This window comes from Dysidea avara, chromosome 7 (assembly GCF_963678975.1).
Source record: "Dysidea avara chromosome 7, odDysAvar1.4, whole genome shotgun sequence".
NCBI lineage: Eukaryota > Metazoa > Porifera > Demospongiae > Dictyoceratida > Dysideidae > Dysidea > Dysidea avara.
This window is the reverse complement of record NC_089278.1, coordinates 13437780-13457364: the sequence shown is the minus strand read 5'-3', so window position 1 is coordinate 13457364 and position 19585 is coordinate 13437780. Positions and strand designations below refer to the sequence as shown.

Genomic DNA, 19585 nt, shown 5'->3' with positions numbered 1-19585 from the left:
AGTGTCAGTGAGTAATTGGTGCACTAATGGTGTTGTTGGTCCAATCTGTTTGGTAGATTTAGTACTTTTCTTGACCTACTTACACAACCTTCCTTACAAATCATCTCTGGAGGCTGTGTGTGTTGAATGTGTTCTGTTAGGTCTGTACCATCTACTAAGAGTTTCTGACGCTGGCCTATTAGTTCACAGAACTCTAGCAATGCATTAATTAGTTTGTAACGGACACATAACATTATTAGACAGACAATTGGCATATTTCTGGAATGCATGTTCAAGATCAAGCTAAATTTTTAACACAACGTAGATAAACACTCAGTGCCTCATTTTTTTGTAAAAAGGAAATGACAAAGTTTTGGTGTGGCAAAGGATGGCTACGTTAGCTGACAAAATTTCCTAGACTCCTTTAGCCACAGATTACACAATAATGGTACAACCCGGTCGTCTAGATTTTCTTGATTACCTGAATCGCTTCAATTTTTGGTGATCAGACTATCAGTAAGTTATGACTAGGCAACTATTCTCCATCCTGAATTACCTGTGGAAGTTCTAACACCATAACTGCCACTGCTACACAAACAGGTGTTCCAGTCTCAACTTACCTTTGCTGCAATCGATGACCATACACAACCACTGTATGCACACTTTAACCACTGTATACAAATATCACCACTCAAAAATTACTAATCAAACTAAGTGTGCAGAATGCAGCTATCTACAAGCATGCGTATTGAATTTTGTTTTCAGTTATCTTCTTTTCCTGGTGAAACTTCAACACCTTATGCCGCTGGTTTGTCTTTAGCAGTGTCATCAGCAGTATCATCTTTCTGTTCACCCTCTGGTGGCTTATCCTCAGCTGGCTTATCCCCGGCTGGCTTATCCTCAGCTGATGGTGGCTTGTCTTCATTATCTGATGTAGTTGTTGGCTGGTCATTTTTTCCATCATTGTTACCAGAATCTTGTGTGGCCGCTGTGGCTGCTGTTTCTGTACTAGGTGAATACTTGCTCCATATTTCAGGTGACATATAATCCTTTAACAGGTCACAACTGATCCTCCACAACTCCTCTTGATGCTGCTCATTTCTATACAAAACAGTATAGTAACTATAGCTAATGTTTCAGTGATTAGTCAATATAACATTTAAACTACAACCAAATGTGATACAGCTGTCCCGGAATTTTATATACTTTACATTCACAATGTCCATAGATTCTATACTTGTACTGACTGCTATGTTAAGGTAAGTGACTGTTCTATTAGAGTATATCGATTTTGTGCAAGTTTGCAAGCTGGCCACACAGAGCTTAGCTTTGTAAACAGTATAGGACTAATTTTAGGATGGAGAACTAGACTGTTACCAGCAATGAAAGTGTGTGTTCTATTACACAGTTAAGCGACTGCTCTATTAGAGTATCTCAATTGTACAGTACTATACAATACAACAGGCTTACATACTTCCAAAATGGCAAAAAGCTCTCTCTGAAGCACACATCAGTGAAACTAATCAATACATGACATTTCTACGCCTACTTTCGTTGATGACAGCTCATCGCTTCTGGATTAACACCTGATCTAAAAGTTCACCGGCACTGATTGGACACATACGTACCATTTCAATCACTGGCAGTGTTAAATAGAACTGTCGTACCATTTCAATCACTGGCACAAAAACTCTCAATTGAACGTTTGTGCCTTTGTTCACCGGCAATCCAAACCCTGGCTGGTGCAAGTTTATAGGTATCAGTAGTTTTCTTAAACATTACATTGTAATTTTAATTTATTACGACAATCATTTCTTATTGTTCTTTGTACAATTATCATAGAGTACGATAGTACTTATCTGGCCAAACGTATCACCCTAAACCAGCTCACAATACCTTCATGGTGCCTTGGCAGTATTGGTTAGGTATAACCATGAACAAAAGTGCCTTCAGTACGACCTGAAATGCTTCCAAAGTTTTACAAAATTTAAGGGTTTTCTACTGACTGACTGATGCCTTCAGACAAGCATAACTTGATAACAGTTAAAGGGGCAGTGGGACACTAGTGAAGCTGTTCAATTTTGATACTTTCACTGAAATAGACGAAAATGTGACACTCAGATGGCAACTGTACTTAATGGGCACTAATGGATGTGAGTACAGTAGCTAACAGATACTGATGGGCACTAATGGATGAAGTTAATGAATGAAGTTAATGAATGCCAGCACATTAGCTGGTAATAAAGTCTCTCACCCTTGTGACCTTTTCTCAAATGGTGAATTCAGTAAGTGTGTTTGTTTTAGAGTTGTACCGGATCGATAATCGGTAGAAGCCGATAATTAGCTGTTTTTACCATAATCGGAAATCGGTTGTAATGGGCTGTGGCCAGCAGATTATTAGTCTATTCAGCTTCAGCAGCTGCAGTACCACTGGAGGGCTAGTGTCAAAGGCTCTGGTATGTACTTGGGTAATTTGTTTATGTTTTGTGGTAACCACAAAGATAAACGGTGATGGTTCAGGCCCTAGACCACTTGTCTGACTAGCAACTTTGAGTGTATAATTTCACAGAATTGGCTTTACTAGCTCTACTTTTAATGGAATGAGCACGAGTATAATTGTAGAGACCTACAATCGGGTATCAGTTAACTATCGGTAAAACAGGGTAAAAATATATCGGATATCGGTTTTCCCTAAAAAGTGGGAATCGGTACAACTCTAGTTTGTTTATCAATCGTCCTCCATTCTTCTTACTTCATTACAGTTATATTATCCATGGTTTCTCGGCCACAAATGAATACTGGCAATAAAATTTTTGCATACTTCTGTTTAATTAAAGGGACACTCAGTTGGTATCGAAGCCATTCAATCACGGATTGTTTCACATCCATAATTACATAACTGCAATTATATGGCAAGTGGACAAGAAATGTCAGGATTGTGGGCTTGTACATCAATAGTTAGGCAGGTGAGATACAGCCTAACATGTTTTCCCAGCTGCACAACAGTGTGGCACACGAATAAACAGGTGCCTCACAGCGATTTGATGTGTAGTAATGCTTCGAAGCCCTTCACAAACCACACTATAACTCTTGAGTGATTAACACTAGCAGCTTCAAATCTCCCAACCTATTAGACTAGTCTATGGACTGTAATGGACCAGTAAGTAAAGATGTGTGTTTATTAGCAAGAGTACATAATAATAGAGTAGGGAGGAGAGTGTCTAACTTCAGTGGATTCACCAAACTCACTGTGCTCAGACCTTGTGCAATCAACTATAGCCACCAAAGGTGACAAACGGCTTGCTCTATGAAGGATGTTGTAGCACTTCTACTGCTTCAATTAGGAAATATCAACAGTCTTCTGTTCACTTAAAGGTATTGATTTATTACTAGAAATTTTATGGATTGAAGTAGGAGGGTTTGATCACAGTGTGTTTGTATGGATTATATTGAGAGTTAGACACTCTCCTCCCTCTTCTATTATTATGTACTCTTGTTATTAGCAAAGGTGAGTTATCACTTAAAGTATAGCATGCAGTATTTTACCTATTTCCGGTTTACCGTAACCTTAAGGATATGGGCTTGATTTCTTCACTGTTCGATGTAGCTTCAGCCCAACAGGTGCCTTTTAACATACCACAGTACATACAATGCACGCATCATGGACCTACCTTTGTCTTCCTTTGTGTCCCATTTCCTTTTGCTGACACCCCAAGGTGTTAATTCGTGGTAGCTTGATCGTTTGTAAACAGGAATTGTCCGAAGAATTTTCTGTGGAGACTGGATTGATTGCAGTGGCGCTTCTCTTAACGGCTGAACATAGTCGAAAGCAAAGCATAATATGGCTATTTCATGTTCAAGACAGTTGGGACATGTGTTCGGACAAAACACTAAGAAAGTGGTAGACACAGTGACTTGCAGAGGTAGTATAATATGTATAAACACTGTGAAGTATACAAGTTCTTTGGGCCAGGGGAACAAAATTGAAGGACAAAAGGACAGTAACCCATAGAAATAAAATGCTGCTGCTGAAAACGGGAAAATTATAACACAGCTTTGATATACATGCATAGGCTAACGCTGTACATATTATCTTATTAATATACTTAACCACTCACGCAGCAGTTCGTAGGATCCGTATAGGTTTACAGTTAGCATAGTAGACAGGTTGTTGAGTGTTCAGTGCTGGGTTGACAGCAGCATTGATGGAGGTCATTGCTCCTTGACCAGGACTCCTTCCAGCTCCTGAAAATGGAACACTTAATTCAGTAAACCCACAATAGTGTGCAAACAATTCAGTTATGCCAGAAACAAAACCTCTGTGGGCATGCCTATTTCATGATAAGTGCATCATACTCTGAAACGCACAACAGAAGTGCTAGCATGTTGGAATTGTATTCAGTGTGTTTTATTTATACTGTCAAACCAGTTGTAGCCATGAAAGGGTTTTAATAACTATATATAGTTACAAGTACACAGAAAAATATGTAATTTTCAACTAGAGTAGGGACCATAGCACATCAATAAAAAGTACTGAAACAAGCTGGAGTAGTGCACAATATTAAAACAATTAGTGTTAAATCCCAGTATGTGGGAGTGTCAAAGCGCCGTGCTGGGTTATAACTACCATACAGCTAGACAGAGCGGCACTGCTACTGTACGATATATTAGTTATCACTCTGTTGCGGAGCCACTCAGTCTCGTTCGTGACATCATAATAACCGCAAATGGTATTGTTTACCAATGAAACAAAGAGCCAAATAAGGAAATATTGGTACAAAACACACCAGTACAGCACTTAAACCTGCTAAATCTTACAACAGTTAATCCTTTACACACACTACAAGTTACCAATACAATAGTTTAATAAATGTCAAGAACAGTCTGTGCCGATTTTCGCTCCAGCAATCAGTCCCAACGGTCACTATGGTAAAGGACTAACTTTTTTCGATAACTTCTAGCTTCATCGTTCTATCCCAGACTACGGTAGCCACTTGTTGATCTTTTTTTTCCCTCTTGGATGCCACACGACACCACTATACCAACTTCTGACGAAGGCGAATCGTACCTGGAACTGCTGCTTCATAACATCACCCTTCGCTACAGTTTATAGGCAGTATGCAGGGTCTCTGCGAGGGTCTCTGTTGTAGCTACAAAGTTGAATCTCCACACAATTTGGATGAAATCTTTAGCACAGTGACAGGAACTCAAACCGAAACTTAATTTACTATCCGTAAACTTCGATATAAAATAGTTATGTCCCGTATACTTGGATGATATCATTGTTATTACACTTGTCCTCGGCTCCGTCTTGGACTCGTGTAATAACAATGATATCACCCTCGTAATGGGATATAACTATAACTTATATCCCTACTGTGCATTTCCATTATGATATCTTGAGCACAATAGGAATATAACACTTCTTATTGTTTTACTGTAATTTAATATTGTGCACTACTCCAGCTTGTTTCAGTACTTTCTATCGATGTGCTATGGTTCCTACTCTAGTTGAAAATTCCAAATCTTCCTGTGTACTTGTTTATTAACTTTTTTTGAAATATTATTATTATTATGACTGGTGAACCCACGCATACCGCATCTGAAATGGCACCGCACCTCAGCTATATCAATTATCGTCTGAAAAGTGAAGTATCCATTACGCTTCGTTGTCAGCTATGTTCAACTCGTTACACAGTATTTCGAATCAAGAACTGTTTGAAAAGCACCTCTACAATCCACGCATACCAAAAGAAAGACATGGTGCCACGCGTCCCAATTATCGTCTGAAAAGTGAAGCATCCATTACGTTTCGTTGTCGGCTATGTTCAACCTGTTACACAGCAGTACGAATCAAGAACTGTTCGAAAAGCACCTCTGCAATCAAAATAGCCACTATTAAAAACACGGACGATTTCCGTTACAAAGGGAAGCCATTACGTGTTATCGTCAAATCGACACTTTTGCTGTTAGCAAAGATGAATGGGACACAAAGGAGGACACTGGTAAGTCCATGAAGAATGCATTGTATGTACTGCAGTATGCCAAAAGGCACCTCTCGGGCCGAAGCGATGTCGAACAGTGAAAAAATCAAGCCTGTAGCCTTAGCCGTTATTCAGTTACGTTTGTCTGAAAGCATCAGGCAGTCAGTCAGTCAGTTAGTCAGTCGAAAATTCCATTAAATAAATTATTTTTAAAATTCCGTAGCAACTTGTTGAAAGCATTTCGGGTTGATCTAAAAGCTTTTTAGGGCTTAGTTTTACCTAACCAATACTGCCTCATCATTGTTAGGAAAAATTGAAGCTGGTTTTTGGGTGATGTTATGTCGTGGACCACGCCTACTCCTTTGTGGTCCCTACTATACAGTACTATCGTACTGTACGATATAGTTCATCCTGTAGAAAATGACTCTAGCTACCATATACGCACAAATTTTCAAGGGACATGGTGGATTTAACGGTTGCTTAGATGTCTGTGAATTTTTCATCCTCTAAAATTAGACTAGCCATACTGTATATGAGATAGCCTAAGTGAAAAGTGACCCACAAAAACAAAACTGCGAAAATTACATATCTTCAAATTTTGAATGTACCATACATTATGTAATATGGGTTGCATAGCAGGTTAAACTCTGCAGATTTAGTAGTAAAGGGGTAATACCTATTTAGATCATCATAGAAATAGTGATTATAAGTCAACTAGAAATCTATTCAGGAATAATATAACTCCTTAAATTTGCTATAGCATGTAGGAATTCTGTCAATGATAGTCTTTGTACTGTGGATTTCATGTCCGTTGAAAAATCTCGTACTACGCAACCATAAAATGTTTACCTGGAATTATTCCTTACGCAATACACGATCGCAGTACGGAATTTCTCAACAGACATGAAATCCACAGTACACTTACTATACAGTAAAGAGTAAATTTATGGGTACAATTTTCCCTATTAGTATATAGTGTGAAATACCAGGGTTACAGTTTTAGGTGACAGCAATGCTTTGAATTGAAGTTAAGTGTCTCATATCTACCACTACTACTCTATACGGTATATAAAGCTTAAGGGGAATTAAAGCATTACTTACCCATTGCTACAATTGGCTTAGCAATTATTTTCATCCATCCAATATCTCCTTGTTGCATTCCGCTCCTGGTCTGTTCAAAATGTTAACAAGTGACACTCAATGTGCACAACTCACAAATCCTGGATCTGCTGTAGACACAGTTATTCCACTATCCTTCAGTCTCCTTTGGAGGGCAACCATTTGCATTAGCTATACACAACAAAAGAAGGGGTACGCATATGTAAGTAGGATGATGTATAATGTACTTATCCATACAGCCAGGTATGTTACTCAGTTACGCTTGTCTGATGGCATCAGGCAGGTAGGCAGTTAGTCAGTCAGTGGAAAATACCATTGAATAATTTTTATAAAAATTTGTAGCTACCTATTGGAAGCATTTAGGGTCATACTGAAGGCACTTTTGGGCTTGATTATACTTAAACAAGGCACCAGGATGGTATTGTGAAGCTGGTTTTGGGTGATATTTTTGGCCAGAAAACCCAAACCTCCGTGATCCCTAATATACAGTACTACTGTACTGTATGATTATGACTGGTAAACCCATGCATACCGTATTAGAAGAATGGTACCAGGCCTATTGTTTTCGTCTCAATGCATGTCCCAACTATCAGTTACTGAAAACAGTAGTGCTTCGTTTTCAGCAATGTTCATACCATTACCCAGCATTACAAATGAAGAACACAAGAAGGAACTCTGCAATCAATCTAGTCATAATGGAAAACTCGGAAAATAGACATAGGAAGCTATCACTCAATGCTACCATGAATTGACACTTTGTGCTGTTAGCAAAGATAAATGGGGAAACACGCAAAGGAGGAAACAGGTCCATGAAGCATGCACTGTATGCACTGCAGTATGCCAAAAGTCACCTGTCGGGCTGAAGCAATCCTGAACAGTGAAAAAACAAGCCCATAGCCTTAACCATTATGGAGTTAAGCTTGTCTGAAGGCATCAGTCAGGCAGTCAGTAGAAATTTCCACTGAAAAAATATAGTGAAGTGGTAAGAAAGTGCAAACCTCCTAACTACTGTACTGTATGATGCTAGAATATACAGGGTACTAAAAACATAATCATCGGTGTCACATGTCAGACTAACAATGGCTGTTAAGTATTTTTATAATATTTTTCACATGCAAATTCTCTATTGTGTACAGGTTGTATAGCATATGAATATACCATAGCTCACGCTTTAAAGCCATAATCAATATTTTAGGCACCTTTTAGGGGGTCACCCCCGGTGGTATTTACTTCAACCATTATTGGTACAACCACCTGACCATTCCCAATCATACAGTACAGTAGTACTGTATATTAGGGATTACAGAGATTAGATTTTTGTAGCCAAAAAATCACCCAAAAACCAACTTCACAACACCATCCTGGCACCTTAGCAGTATTGGTTAGGTATAACCAAGCCCAAAAATGCTTTCAGTACGATCCTAAAGGCTTCTAATAAATAGCTACGAATTTTTTATAAAAAATTATTTGGTGGAATTTTCTACTGACTAACTGCCTGCCTGCCTGCCTGCCTGATGCCTTCAGGCAAGCATAACTCTATAACGGTTAAGGCTATGGGCTTGATTTTTTCACTGTTCGACGTTGCTTTGTCCTGAGACGTGCCTTTTGGCATACCACAGTACGTACAATGTACACATCATGGACTTACCTTTGCCCTCCTTTGTGTCCCATTTCTCTTTGCTGACAGCCCAAGGTGTTGACTTGCGGTAGCACAATGCATGGCTTCCCTGCAGTACGTTTGTAAACAGGTGACTGCAGAGGCGATTTTAATACTGTTCTTCATTTGTAATGCTGTGTAATGGGCTGAACATAGCTGATAGCGAAGCGTAATGGCCACCGCACTTTCGAGACAGTAACTGATAGTTGGGACGTACAAATCGTATTTTTCATGGTGACTGGATTGATTGCAGAGGCACTTCTTCTGTTTTTTGTTTGTGGCTGAACATAGCTGAAAAAGAAGCATAATGGTCGCTGTACTTTCAAAGCAGTATTTGAAGCTAGGGCACGTGTTCAGATGAAAACATCCTTTGTTTTGATGCAGTATGTGTGCGTTCACTAGTCATAATAACGTTACAAAAAAAGCAACAAACAAGTATTAGGAAAAATTAGGAATTTTAAGTTCGTATCATAGAAAAAAAGTTTTATGACACGAACTTAAAAATCCTAATTTTTTCTTATGTAGCGTATATAATGAACATGGAAAGCTTAATGCTAGTGATGCTGTTTAGTATCCATCTAGCATAAAACTAATGGGCTTGACTTTCACCTATTAGGTGAGCACTAAGTGGTATACTATTGTTTAGACCATCATGGAAATCCCTTATATATAAACACTCTCACCACTACTTTCCTGTGCCTGGTATATACATCATGAGGTCAACACCTGGGCTTGAATAATGTCACACTTGTCAAATGGTGAGCATTTATAGAAAGCAAATGTCCAGGCCTTATATAGATAAATACAGTAATGTCTCTACTAACCATGTAAAGTTTTGAGTTTCCATAAAACTTCAACCGGGAATAGCCAGAATCTCCGTGCAAATTGTTAGGGTCCCACACACCTGAACTTGTTGCACTCGATCCTAAAAGGACAATCCTCTTGTCTCCATCAGTGTTCAGCATACAAGGTAGGAGCTCCAAACATATCAGAAAGTGTCCAAGATAGTTAACCTGCCAACAAACAACAGAACCAAATCGGTGCAATCAAGCAGTGATCATAGTCTCACACATCAAGACATAAAGAAAAAATACTGGCATGAAAAAATTCAACATTTTTAGACACTGCTCTCACGTGATAACAAAAATCACACGTTTTAGAAAAAATATGAGAGTAGGCCAGCGTTGATTACTTCTAAAAAATCAAGTAGATAGTTAATACTAGTCCTAAGAGATTAGCTGTGTATTGGGCAGAACTAAGCAAAAAGGTTTCCTTGCTTACTGGTAATCAGTACTTAATGTGTGCATATAACCATAGTTTATCTTAATACGTATTTGTATCTGGTGTCATTCTTTCCTGTGATACGGTCTACTGATAGGCAAAAATATAACTATGTGTAAGAAAAAAATTAATCTGAACAAGTGAATGTGACCCACTGAGCAAAAACCCAACTTGTGTGCATTTCCTCGAACTTCATTTTATGACTTTTTTATTGTCTAGAGGGAAAACTGATGGCCTGTTAAAGTTTCAGCATTTTTTGGTAAGTGCTTTTGGAGTTATAGCGATAGACAACAAGAAGAGCAAAACAATCAATTTGTACAGTGTCTATACGGAATTTTTTTTTACAAATCTTGGGCTATGAAGTTGGGACATTCTATTCACCATGAACTGGGGCATTCATCAAGGTATAGTTTTTGGCCTAAATACACCCATGCTCTCAAGAAACTTAGGAACAATGCCGACAAAGTTACATTTTTCTGCAACGTAAACAAACAAATGTAACTAACATTAGATCCATGGTACAGAAACGAAACAAAGATATTCCCACTCACCATGAAGAGGCGAATCCATATCCATTGGTATATTACATATATCAATTTGAGTCTACCTTCACTGTTTATTGAAGTAATTAAAATAATCATTTATGTAACATGCATTTTTTACCCAATGTATTTCAATGGCATTTATCTCTAAAACAGAATTATACAAACAAGTCGGGTTTTCACTCAGCAGGTCACATATTATTCCCTCTTCACTCAAACTCTGCTTATACTTGAATACATAAATCATAGCTTGAGATAGTCAAAACCATTATGTAATGTCTAACCTGGAAATGGCGTTCCAATTTATCATCAGTTTTACCTATACCACAACAAAACACACATCAAAACAGTATAGATGTACTATAACAAAGTAGCTTTTACAATATCGTGAACCACAATAGTGGATTCTCAGTTCTGGTTGGTAATTTTTTAGCAACAATGGTACAAACCTCGTAATCCCTAACTACCATACTTACATATTTACCTTGTGGTACACAGAAAATTCCAGCATTACAGATCAGAATCTGTAGTGGAAGGTTCTTCTGTTTGAAGTCCTCAGTAAACTGTTTGGTGGACTGCAGAGATGACAAGTCAAGCTTCATACATTCCAATTTGAGGTCAGTCTTGCCAGCTGCTTGTCCCTCCTCCTTTATCTGGTCAATAGCCTATTAACAAGAGGTAGACACACTTATTACGGCTTTACAGTGTTCAAGACTACTACTCGTAGCTAGTGTACATGTAAGTAAAATCCATATAACTATTTGTGATCAAGATCAAGATTTCTGATCAACAAAATTACCTTAACTGCTTGTTTTCAAGTTAAAAAAAAGAGAGCTTTATTTATATGATGACATGTAAAGTCTATCCACCTATTCTTTAATGACATCGTATCTTGATTGTTTGGTCCATTAATCCTGGGTTTAGGTAACACTTACTGATATTCAGTACATTTGCAAAGGGGAGAAGGGCAGTATATTGAGGATGTATTGGATGATTTTGTGGAGAACCACTTAACCAGTCCGATTTTTGCAAAATGGTCATTTACTTTTTATTGAGGCAGTTGAAAGCATTCATGCAACTTGAACTGTTATTTAGAGGTAGATGTGTATTTAATGCATGCAAGGCAGGGGTACTCATAGATTGTCTGTTGGCTGTTATATAGAGGTGTCCGTTGTGCAGAGGTTACTAATGTATTATAATCAATGAGGACCATGGTATAGTGTCCGTCTATTATTAGATGGTGTCCATTACAAAAGTGTCCGCACTGAGGTTCCACTGTATTATGCTTCCGATCTCCTCTAGAGGTGCCCACTAATTTGCACCCTCTATATATGTGTGCATTTTGAGATTAGCTATCAATAAACGGAATAGATGGGGAGAAATACTACTAATGGCTAAATGATCTGTTTGACTGGTCTTGGAATATCACATATTTGGTCAAGCATTTTTGTGGGTATAGGTATGCAGATTTGGGCTACAGCAGATCATGCTTTTATGCTGATCATAAGAGATCAAAATGTTTGAGAAAACAAACAATCAAAAATATCAGAAATTCTAAATATTAGTAGAACACAAGGACTTTTGGCAGGTTTAGCACTCTCCACTCCTGGCCATTGTAAAAATACCCCAAATGTACAAAGTGACTTGCTTAATTAATAAAGCCACTTCCTTAGTAAGGTAAAGGCATGTCTACACGAATTCAAATTAGGAACCAGATGCAAAACGAATTCAGGCAATGCGTATTGAATCCGAATTGAACGTGTCCACATGCATTATCGCGTAATGCACATTACTGAATTTACTAGTGTGCTAAACGGATAATTAAAAAGTTGAGAAAACACTCATTTGCACCAACCAAGAGAACAGTGAGTTTAACGATATAATGAAAGGAATAGCTTGTAGTAACACTTACAGTTTTGTTTATAACGTACTGGAAGGATTTCTACGAGTAGAGTACGAAAGATGGCTGATGGTACGTGATAGGTATGGGACCGTTGTTCTTTCAAACTCTAAGGGCTAGCTATGATGATGAAACACTGCTTCGACACATTCCTGCGCTTTTATTACATCGAGCGCAAACGTGTCAAGCCCTCGCGTGCTAACTTGCATTATTATGACGTAGCAAATCCCGATTCGCAGCCAATTCGTATTCAAGCCACCTGTGGAGGTGGATTCATGTAATCCACTTTCAATTCGAATTGCCTTAATGCGCATTCTGTGTGGACGCGAATAATTCGAATCAATGCACAAATGCACATTCAATTCACATTATTTTTGCCGTGTGGACATGCCTTAAAATATGCATGCCCACTAAACCTACTTGATTTTCTGCAATAGGTAGCCATGATTTCAATAATTATCAAGGGGCAGTCAAGAAAATTAATGACATCACCAATGGTTTTTAATTGCCAAATTTTAATGGTGTCCTATCATAAACACTAAAGTTTATTATTATTCAGTGAGCCCACATACCAATCATAACAAGCCTTGAAGTGTGATAACGGTTTGTAAACTTGATTAATGTGTTTGAGACTTCACAGTTGTTTGAGAATGGCAGCAGATGTGAAGAGCCAAGTAGTCAGCCAATGTCAGTACGGCTACCAAGGTCTACACAGCAATGTATATTACGCTGAAAGCTACAAAGAAATCGCATTATCCAGCTACAATGGTTTAATCTCCTTTGAATAATAGGAAAAACTGGCACAATCAATTACCTGGCTGTGATCTTCTTTTATAGTCAGTGTTTACTGATATATTAGACAACCTTATGTAGGAGTCTCTTATCACATACAAGGGGCAATGTAATTGAATTCTATGTCTGAACACATAAATCATGACGAGGCATCTGAGTGACCCGTAAGCTGAGCCAATAAATAGAATTCCTAAACAAAAATTATAATGAAGTCGTGTGGAATAACTCACGGGCATCACAAATGTTGTCTTTAAATGGAGTATTTCATAAAGCCCCAAACAACATCACATAATTCCATATATCACGAATATCAGAGAAGTGCTACGTGAGCAACAAGAGGTACATGTAGACTATGCAAGTCAATGGCTACTTGTCTAGGTTGGTTTATTAGCCACCTCTACAGTGTCACTTTAGCAACAAGACTCTTCCTCAGTCAAAAGTACATAAGTTCAGAAGTTTAACCTGTACACTATGTAACCTTCATTGATTAAACAAGTATAAACAAATATAATTATATCTTCAAATGCTGGATAAGCCAAACAATGGCAGTATATATGACTGCATCACAACTGGGTGTTCTAGGAGACATTCTTAAACGAACAATGGCAGTATATATGACTAAATCATAACTGTGCTCTTCTTCAAATAAAAATTCTGTACATGAAGGTTGTGCTAGTGTTCTAGGAGGCATTCTTAAACTTGACAATGTCATTTATGACTTGTTACAAAGTGTAGTAATCACATGCACTAACTTATTAAGCAACAGCTAATTTATGGTTCTTTTGAGTCATACGGCTTCTTAAACGGCTTCCCACAGGTGTCTTTTGGGTGAGACACAAACACTGGTGACGATGCTTAAGTTTCTTGTGCTTGGAAGTGCAATCCAGCCAAAATATTCCAATCAGAATCAAGGAGTTGCACAATATTTACAAAATGCAATCTCTTCTATTACCAGTATTAGTAGAGGCAAGAGTAAATAATGGAAGAGAGAGTATCCAACTGCCATATACTGCATCAAAAATGAGCATGTCAAGTAGAGAAGCCATCCTGTAGTGTATTCAAAGGCAGTGTTGAATGAAGTAATAAACACCTGCTAGCTCAGACTGTTTGAAGTGTCCAGGCATGATTTGAAGTCAAACAGTCTGAGCTAACAGGTGTTTATTACTTCATTCAACACTGCCTTTGAATACACTACAGGATGGCTGTGCTCATTTTTGATGCAGTATATGGCAGTTGGATACTCTCTCTTCCATTATTTACTCTTGGTAGAGGGTATAGCCTTTCGTTTCTGGAGTAATGATTCTTCAGTTTTATAAGGTGAGATTGGAAAACACAACATGACAACAAACCTCTTGAACAAACTGTTCTGAGTGTCTCACAAGAGGCTTAGTGCAAAGTAACAACTAGAAACTTCACAACTGAGCAGGGATCATAGAATAAAAGGCAATGAAACAAGGGAGTTGCTGGTTGGGTCGAGAGCAAGAGGAACACCTGCTGGGACTACTGTAGTTATGAGTGTTTCTGAGGGAATACTGATGAAGCATAGTGGCACAAAGATAAACAAGGAATGGTCTTGAAGTGTTCTCTAAAGTGCTTCCAGAAAATATGTTGAAATCAGGGCCTAATGTGTTTGGCTATCAACTGTGACCACACTGCCAAGAAAATTGTTCCATCCACAAATTGGACTATGAAGAAGAAGAAAGGAACCAGAAGAGTGGAAATAGCTGGCTTTAATGACAAACAACAAATACAACAGCAGCTTTTCCTTGTGCCATGATTGGCAAGCTTGCCTAAGTGGCGAAGGTGCTCCATCATACCGGCACATTACGTACACTGCAAATCATTGGGCAAACAAGATCACAGTGATTGTGTATCTTTTAAGGTAAATATTCTAGATCTCTCCTGGTTGGCAAGCAATGGTGTTCACTGCTATCCAGTGACACCTCAGTACTGCATGGTCTGAATGGCTAGAATCATGTTTTTCAGTTCTTGATACAGGTATGTAGGGAAATGATGATGTAATATCAGCTTCTGGGCAGTATTCATGTGTACACGTCTGAAATTCTCAACACAACGTTGAATATGTGAACCCATTCCAAGTTAGCGTTTCTTTACCGTCTGTACCATTTAGTTTGACTCGCTTCTTGTTGACAATATCATCTTCATCCTTACTAACAACTTTCTTAGTTGACTTCAATGTTGTAACTTTCGCATTCTTTGTTTGGGATCACTTGCAAATATAAGCATTTTCAATCCTCTCTGTGCCTGCAACTTTACATTGTATTGTCCCACCATGCCAAAACAGATTGCAGAACAGTTTCTGGATACGTCACCAACAACATTGCCACGTTTTCTATGGATATACCAAACAGATAAAACATATTTCTTGTACAATTTCATCATGAGTGGCCTCCTATATGTCTCCTTGTAGGCATGGTAGTCCTCACGATAGAATCGCAACATTATCATTTGATCTGGTAATCAATTGCTAATAACCAGTGTAGGTGCACAGAGTTGCTGTGCTGTTAGCATTGACATTCTGTGAATACCCTAAGTGGTATGTACGTTTATTATGGCACCCTAATGACTAGCACTTTCTACTGCAGGCTTGACAGCCATGAAAATAAAGACCAACAAAAGTAAATATGCTTATGATATTGTTTTCAATAAATTCTTGTGTGCATAGTTATAACTGATTGTAGCAAACATATCATTAAGAAACTAAGTCTCCTTGCAGCACTTATGAGCTCCTGACCACAATGCTAGTCATCACTAAGTAGCTGTCACTAAGTAACTGTCACTAAGTAACTACAAACAAAAGGTTACCACACAGAAGCCATGACTTTAATTGCATACTTGGTTACCAGACCCACAAGTTGTTAGTCCAGTTATAAATTATATTTGATCCTCTAATTGCATTTATGTAACCACTAGCAAATACACTAAGCCACTAATGAGTTGAGCAGCCAGGCCCGTGCTAACACCGAAAAAAAATTGGAATTTTCAACTAGAACACAGTACACAAAAAAAACTAGTACACAAAAACTTGCACTAGTACACAAAAACTTGCACTAGTACACAAAAACTTGCACAAAAACTAGTACACAAAAAAAATTTGGAATTTTCAACTAGAGTAGAGACCATATATAGCACATCGATAAAAAATACTGAAACAAGATGGAGTAGAGTACAATATTAAATCACAGTAAACAATAAGAAGTATACCTTGAGCATGCACAGATAACACTTCTTATTGTTTTAATATCATGCACTACTCCAGCTTGTTTCAGTACTTTTTATCAATGTGCTACACGGGGTGTATATATGGTCCCTACTCTAGTTGAAAATTCCAAATTTTTTGTGTACTTATTATACAGTAGGTGGTACTGGCAAAAGGAAAACCACCATCAAGACTAATGTATTAGTCACTGGAACTCACTCCATAAGCCACACCATAGATTCTAACCACAACATTCCACTGCTGTAACAAAAAGGCCTATTGCATCATTAGCCCCTAGCCTTTGTCAGCCAACATGAATACATTTGTTGCACTGACCACTTGATACAAACAAATTAACATTCCACTAACTCCACAGATGTGGTTGATGCATGCGGTTTCATTTTCCTAGTCAATGTTTCACGCGAAGTACAACGCTTCATATATCTACTATCAAAGCAAATTTAATACTGCCAAATCGCACAACTGCCTATACTTCGGCTTTACCAGTACTAACTCTTATTACAGGCCCTGAATATACACCTTGTAGGGCCTGAATGAAGACACATTACAATATCAATACTTACGAGTGCTTATTAGTCTCACGTAGCCAGACCGCCTTTTTTTCTCTTATGTGGGGATGGCAGGAAAGGTCGCGACAAAAGAACAATAGAAGCAGAAAAGTAGTCCGGCTACGCGAGACTAATGCTTAAATTACTAGCGCTTTACCTGCTGGCCTTTCTCTGTTGACCTGCACGCAATGATAGCGTGCGCTCCCATGAAGGCTAAAGCCTTGCTCGTCTCATAACCGATTCCGGTATTACCACCAGTCACGATAACGACCTTGTCCTTGAGGTCCGCGTCGGGGTGTGATAAACGTCCTCCCATTGCACGTAGCTTAGCCTCCTAGAAGACAGAAACGGAAAGAAATGTGAAATGTTTGGTCGTGTGATCTCACTAACTTACACGTGACGGGAAGTTATAAAAGCTTCTCAACACCCTTTGCCTGGGTGACAAAGTGACAAGACTGACTAGTACCCGCGCTCTAAGGATCATTGTTACTCGAGGGGTCCATCGATGGTTGGGACTTGATCTCTGACTTGAGGAAAAGGCGAAATAGCAAATTTTCCAGTAAATCTTAGTTTTTCTCCGTATGTTTTGCTTGTTGCCATATTTGGTACGATCATAGATACTAGACTTATAATAGGGATTGGCAACGCACTACAAAATTATTATTTTCGTAAATTAATGCGCGTTTCGCTGTTTCGCTGGTGAAGTAAAAGATGGTGGAGCCTTTGAGTGACAGGTACTCGAGCAGGCGTGCAGTGCACGTATTCTTCGTGCGTTAAAGCTGAAGCTATGGCTATATGAAGTACATTGGATGGGTAAGTTTCTTATTTGTGTGTTTTAGCGCGCTGTCATTTTGTTGTTTACTGTGGAGTTCAACGCTATTTACCGTTGTGTAGTTTTCTTGAAGTGACACAACGTTCCTAAACGGTGTTAACATTTCCCACCCTTTTATTTTGACCTTGGAAGTGTTAATGGATCAAATTTTCTAACAATAGGGGCGTTGTTTGAGGGAGAATGCTTATTTACAGGGCATTCCAGAGCGATATTTGTACAAGTTTGTGTAGTTTTACTGAGCTTCGTGAACTACTTTCTGAAGAGTTTCCAAGGTTCAGTACAAATGTTAACTTTGGAGAATGTCACTCCATATCTAGTTTATGAATCCTTCCTGTTACTTTCGTGTAGGCAGAGTTTAAAATGAGCAACAGAAAATTTCACATGTATAGTCTTGGCATCAGAACTTTGATGAAAGGAGAGAAATTACAAGAAATTCAAGGTTGGAAGACCACCTAAGAACCAGAGGGAAGAATATTACAGATAATGATCTAGTGTGTGCTCTTTAGCAATGGTCTCAAACTGGATTTTTGGAATTACGTTGATGCTATTACTGAAAGTTTTGCTTTAATGTGTGTGTGCCTGGCAAGCTTTGCTTTAGTGTGTGCGTGTGTGTGTGTGTGACTTTGTAGTACAAAAGTGTTTTTGTGTTTGCCTTTTGTGTGTGTGCTGCATTACCAACACATAGGTGTGGTAATGAGAAAACAATGGGTGAAATGTTTTTCGAACTTGTTTCAAATAAATTACCCTCTTCATGAATATAATTATGCACATAATAATACGACTTGACTTAATATTAACTTAATATGACGTTTACCAACTACCTCAGTAAACAATCTGATGAAATTGCATATTGCACAAAGGTATCTAATCTCCTTTGGTATTAGTCTTACATGCCAGACATTTTGTTTGGGGACTGCAAGTAAATTACCTGGTCACTGTTCTCCATATTCCATGATCACAGCTGGAGTGTTGACAGGGCTAACTCTACACATTGTATAGTTGAATCTGGTTCACTATGTATATGTAAATTTATCTTTAGTGCAAAAAATATGATGACATAATTTATTGTATTTTGGGAAAATTTGTGCAACAGAAACCAGGAGTCTTTCCTGCTGCCCACATAAAATATCTGGCAGGAGAAATTACTCTGGTGTAATGAATTATTTGTGGTGTGTTTATGTAGTAGTCTTAATTTGATTTATGATTTATTGTAATGCTAGGTAAGCTGTTAGCATCTGAGTGAGCAGTTGCAGAACCAACAGACCTGCTGGCAGACTAGATGGAGTCAGAGGTATAACACAAGACAAGCTGCAACAGGCCCATGCAAGAGTAGAGCAAGAATCAACCTCCTAGTCGGATTTGCAATGTTTACATCATGTAGTTTCATATGACATGTAAATAATAGCCTGGCAAGGTGTTGTTATTTGTAACTTGAGTTGTATGGCACACGAATCAAAGTTGTATAGGGTGTATGAACTGTGCTATGTTTGATCCTGTGTGACAGTACTGCCTCATGTATATGGGATGTCTCTCATTGTTGAGATCAAGGATGATGCTTCACTGACTTCAAATTCAGTTTATGGTCTGGTGTACATAATAGGTCTTACTCCTACTAGAGTTCAGGAGCTGTAAAAGGAGGGGCACACCCAGTCCGCTACAGTATCTCATTTGAACTTGAGTGGTCTAAACTGATGGAGTGTAATCATCAAT

General features: G+C 38.4%; 1 protein-coding gene and 1 long non-coding RNA gene across 2 annotated transcripts; one reads left to right on the top strand and one right to left on the bottom strand.

Annotated features, from left to right (window-relative positions):
- Window positions 1–663: 663 nt before the first annotated feature.
- LOC136261738 (dehydrogenase/reductase SDR family member on chromosome X-like) lies at window positions 664–17621 on the bottom strand. Its single transcript, XM_066055786.1, has 9 exons — window positions 17438–17621; window positions 17201–17377; window positions 11047–11227; window positions 10847–10881; window positions 9564–9752; window positions 7179–7253; window positions 7065–7134; window positions 4098–4224; window positions 664–1080 (listed from the first exon to the last, which is right to left on the bottom strand). Exons 1-9 carry the CDS (start codon window positions 17525–17527, stop codon window positions 777–779), a joined length of 1248 nt encoding a protein of 415 aa, XP_065911858.1. The 5' UTR covers window positions 17528–17621; the 3' UTR covers window positions 664–776.
- On the top strand, window positions 17443–19366 carry LOC136261739 (uncharacterized). The gene is made up of 2 exons (XR_010704003.1): window positions 17443–17856; window positions 19096–19366. It is a non-coding gene; the product is annotated as an uncharacterized lncRNA (long non-coding RNA).
- The last annotated feature ends 219 nt before the right edge of the window (window positions 19367–19585 follow it).

Bases quoted from the DNA above. Each gene is read 5' to 3' on its own strand.
- LOC136261738 (XM_066055786.1), bottom strand. From the start codon at position 17,527: ATGATCCTTAGAGCGCGGGTACTAGTCAGTCTTGTCACTTTGTCACCC. The intron at 11,228-17,200 runs GTAAAGCGCTAG...TCTTGTTAATAG, and splicing joins CAACAGAGAAAGGCCAGCAG to GCTATTGACCAGATAAAGGA. The intron at 10,882-11,046 runs GTAAATATGTAA...GTTGTGGTATAG, and splicing joins AATTTTCTGTGTACCACAAG to GTAAAACTGATGATAAATTG.